General features: G+C 47.7%; 1 protein-coding gene across 1 annotated transcript; it reads left to right on the top strand.

The window, feature by feature from the left end:
* Positions 1 to 952: 952 nt before the first annotated feature.
* her6 (hairy-related 6) lies at positions 953 to 2789 on the top strand. The gene is made up of 4 exons (XM_054789870.1): positions 953 to 1278; positions 1352 to 1447; positions 1519 to 1606; positions 1700 to 2789. The coding sequence occupies exons 1-4, from the start codon at positions 1171 to 1173 to the stop codon at positions 2221 to 2223; spliced, it is 816 nt and encodes a 271-aa protein (XP_054645845.1). The 5' UTR covers positions 953 to 1170; the 3' UTR covers positions 2224 to 2789.
* Positions 2790 to 4104: the final 1315 nt, after the last annotated feature.

Genomic DNA, 4104 nt, shown 5'->3' with positions numbered 1-4104 from the left:
TTAGTTAATATAGCCATTTTATGCTGAATTTAGGCAAAAAAATTGTAAAATGTGCTTAAATATGCTTATTTTTTGGGCTAATAGCAGACCATGTTCAACCACGGAACAGCATGATTTATTAATGAACGGACTTTTGAAAAGGTGATTGAGTGAAGCCGTGAAATTTGAAGCACAAAGTGGCGAGGGAATACCGCAGCGTCAGCATCGATAATGAGATTGCTACTTTTTGTGATTTTGCCTTTAATTTGTTCGTCGTGGTGATCATTAGAATGAAACACAGGACACAGCTTTTAAGCGCAAAGTAATATTTTAATAACCGTAACAACACAACCAAAAACACACACTTGTGAACAGGAGAGTCCTGAAAACATCACAGTAGTGCGGACACTGCTGATGTTTGGAAGAGGGAACTTGTTGAATGTTCTGTTTTTCTTGAGAAATATGTACTCGTGTTGTTTATTTACGATACATCCTGTTTGCTCGTGTTCTCGTGGCACACCGACAGCCGTGTAGGACTACCACACTGGTGCCTTCCCGTAAATTAGATTAGAACAGTTGATGTCATCAAGCTCGGAAAGCCTTCCTGAGTGGAAACATCTCAAGCAAGACTCTTTTATTGCGACATACTGCTTGTATTTGGACTCCATATGAAATCCTTTGTGCTGTGCTATTTCCTCGTGTGGCTGTTATCGGTCCGGAAGGTAAAGGGTGCCTGCGCCTGCTGCCGGAGCGGGTGCCCGCCGTGTGATGATTGAAGACTGGGAGGCAGTTTCCCGGCTGCGCCCTCAGCCCGGGCGGCGCGCCATTGGCCGCCAGCTGCAGGCAGCCAGACAACCAATGGGAGGGCGCCGACCACGAGCCGTCCTCCTTCGGGGCCGCGTGTCCCTCTCGCTGATTGGTGGAAAGTTAGTGTGGGAAAGAAAGTTTGGGAAGTTTCACACGAGCCGTTCGCGTGCAGGGCGGGATATAAATACGCGCCACACGCAGTGACGCCGACACACGGAGATCCACGCTCGCAGCTGCACGTCCAGCCTGACGGATTCTAACCGGGTGCATTGACTCGGGGACTTCGCTTTTTCTTTTTGTTTTCCTTTTCGTCGCGCATTTGGGAGCATCGCTGGAACGTACATTTGCTGCGTTTTGTGGAGATTACTGCATTTTGACGTGAAGATGCCTGCCGACATGATGGAAAAAAGCTCCTCCTCTCCGGTCGCCGCAACCCCGGCGAGTATCAACTCCACCCCGGATAAACCCAAAACAGCCTCGGAGCACAGAAAGGTGAGTCGTCAGTGCAAACGCCGTACATGTGACTTTAAAAGGGACGCGTTTTTAACATCCAGCTTCGCTTTAGTCTTCCAAGCCCATCATGGAAAAGAGGAGAAGAGCCAGAATCAACGAGAGCTTGGGACAACTGAAGACGCTCATCTTGGATGCGCTCAAGAAAGATGTAAGTTTGCTGCAAAGATGTGAAAAATGTGGAGATGATGGCGCGGATTCTTAACGTGCGTGTCCCCTCAGAGCTCCAGACATTCCAAACTGGAGAAAGCAGACATCCTGGAGATGACGGTGAAACACCTCCGGAACCTTCAGAGAGCTCAAATGACGGGTGAGTGTCATCTCCTTGGCTGGTGCATCATCCGAACTCTGCATTCATGGAGCTTGAAGTATAACTTGAACTCCTTTTTGGATTCTTTTGCAGCTGCTTTAAACACGGACCCAACCGTTCTGGGTAAATACCGTGCCGGTTTTAGCGAGTGCATGAACGAAGTGACCCGTTTCCTCTCCACCTGCGAGGGCGTCAACACGGAGGTCAGAACGCGGCTGCTGGGCCACTTGGCCAGCTGCATGACCCAGATCAACGCCATGAACTACCCCAGCCAGCACCAGCTGCCACCCGCAGCCGGGTCCACGCACCCGTCCTTCGCTCAGCCCCTGGTGCAGATACCCGGCTCCTCTCCGCAGGTGCTGCCCTTGAGCGCCGTACCCTGCAAAGGAGCCTCCTCGCCCACCGCTCTCCCCGGCCCAGACGCCGCTAAAGTGTACGGTGGCTTCCAGATTGTGCCTGCCACGGACGGACAGTTTGCCTTCCTCATACCCAACGCCACGTTCACCCCCAACGGTGCCGTCATCCCCGTTTACGCCAACAACGGAGGCACCGTGCCGGCCGCAGTCTCTCCCGGAGCCCCCTCGGGCAACTCGGACTCAGTGTGGCGGCCCTGGTGAACAGAAGACTGACACTTAGTAGTTCTTTCTTTTTTCACGTTAGAAGTTTTAAAGCCTTTTTTGTTGTCAAATGGAAAGAGTATGCACTATATTTGTACAGCTAACAAGAGTCAAAGTTCATATTGAAATGAGATTTGTATTGTGGAAGTCCGTTCACTGCATTTGGGGTGGGAGGGGGGATTTTATATATGAAAAGTTGTCTTTCTTACTGTTTGATGCCAAAGATGTTCATTGCGCTTAAATGCTGTTCTTCGTTTTGGAAGACAAATAAATTTGTTACTACATGAACACACACTTTGTCCTTTTCCGCTTTGATTTCACAAAAAACGACAGGTGTCATGTCGATGCATTCGCGAACATCCTGCAAAAATCCGCTTTTTCACTAATATTGTGCCATTTTTCTCTTTTTTTGGTTTCGTTTGACCCCCGGGCCACACTTTGGACACCCTTGCATTAAAGTTTTTGCAGATGAGCACATGAATCGATAACTTTATGAGCTATAATCATCACAATTCTGAAGAAACTAAATACACGACTCTTGAGGGTAGTCAAGCTATAGAAGTGTGACTTTTTGAAACAAACTACTGAAATAAATGAACTTTTCACAAAGATGTTCATATTTGTTGGGCTACGGTGCTGCTTGGTGTTTTTGCAACCGGATACATCATGTATCAACATGTATACATGATGTATCATGTGTCTACATGATACATCATATCTGCTGCGTAAAGTGGCATTTTGATGATGACGCTCTCGCGCTTCGAAGCAACAGGAGAGTGGTGGGCGTGCATTCTTTTGCTGCCGTTTCACGCCTCTTGAAGTGTCTTCCAGAGGTCACCGACGCCATCTAGCAGCGTAAAGGCGCATTGCATTGTGATTGGTCAGCGGCAGATCAATGCGAGGGAGTGCGGTGTCCGTGCAGTGTTTGCTGTGATGATGACAAGCATGCGTCGTCTCTTTCATCAAGGTGCTGCGTGAGATACTGTTCTTCATTTATCAACGTCATTGTTGCATATAAGACACACGTTATCAGTCAACTTTAATCATGTCGAAATACAACACTTATTGTATCATAAAAATATGAATGAGTTCATTTGTATGTGATCCTCGCAGGCCCCCGGGCACCGGCGGACCCCAGGTGAAGAACCGAAGAACCCCTGCTCTACGGAGGAACATCACATGGTTTGTCATCTGTTGCAACATTCTCCGCGCCCTGTCGGCTAGTAACGCACACAAATACGAAGGCAGACGCAATCACTACATTGCAATGGACGTCAAGGTCATTTAGCCCTCAGCTGGCTAACAGCGCTCGCTTCCTGACACAACACACAGCGTCTTTCATCAGAGCTGCAGGAGAAGTTCATGTTTAACATCCATCCGCTGAGCCATGTGGTAGCGCTCGGCTGTGCCCAGCCAGGTGTGTGTGCCCCCTCCAGCTATCTCAGTGTGGCCCTTTTTCTTTGAAGGCTGCGTGTGTGTGTGCAGGTGTTTGTAATTACCAATGCGCTAAGAGGCACAAAGTGTGGATAAATGCCATCATTTTGAATTTCCATCACACCTTTTTACTTTTGGGGGGGACTGGGAGGGGGTGCATGCATCCCCTTTTGATTGCAGCCATGTGTATGCTGGTGTCTCAAATGAAATACTTATGTCAGGGGTGTCCAACGTGTGGTTCGGGGGCTATTTGTGACAGGTGGCTGTTTTAAAAAAGATATAATTTAACAATAAAACTAAGCAGCAAAAAAAGGGAAAAATCAGCAGTGATTTTACAAGAAGAAAGTCAAAATATTAAGAGAAAAAAGTTGTAATTTTACTACAATGTCATAATATTATGACGAAAATGAATGTCATTCAGTGGCATCAAGGTTTTTTTTAATGTCG

The sequence above is a fragment of the Dunckerocampus dactyliophorus genome, chromosome 10 (genome assembly GCF_027744805.1).
Source record: "Dunckerocampus dactyliophorus isolate RoL2022-P2 chromosome 10, RoL_Ddac_1.1, whole genome shotgun sequence".
In the NCBI taxonomy this organism is placed as follows: Eukaryota; Metazoa; Chordata; class Actinopteri; order Syngnathiformes; family Syngnathidae; genus Dunckerocampus; species Dunckerocampus dactyliophorus.
Note: the sequence above shows the minus strand (reverse complement) of the source record. Positions and strands in the feature narration are given on the sequence as shown.

Coding starts and splice junctions, on each gene's coding strand:
- her6 (XM_054789870.1), top strand. CDS start 1,171: ATGCCTGCCGACATGATGGAAAAAAGCTCCTCCTCTCCGGTCGCCGCA. Junction 1,279..1,351: donor CAGCCTCGGAGCACAGAAAG/GTGAGTCGTCAG, acceptor GCTTCGCTTTAG/TCTTCCAAGCCCATCATGGA. Junction 1,448..1,518: donor TGGATGCGCTCAAGAAAGAT/GTAAGTTTGCTG, acceptor GTGTCCCCTCAG/AGCTCCAGACATTCCAAACT.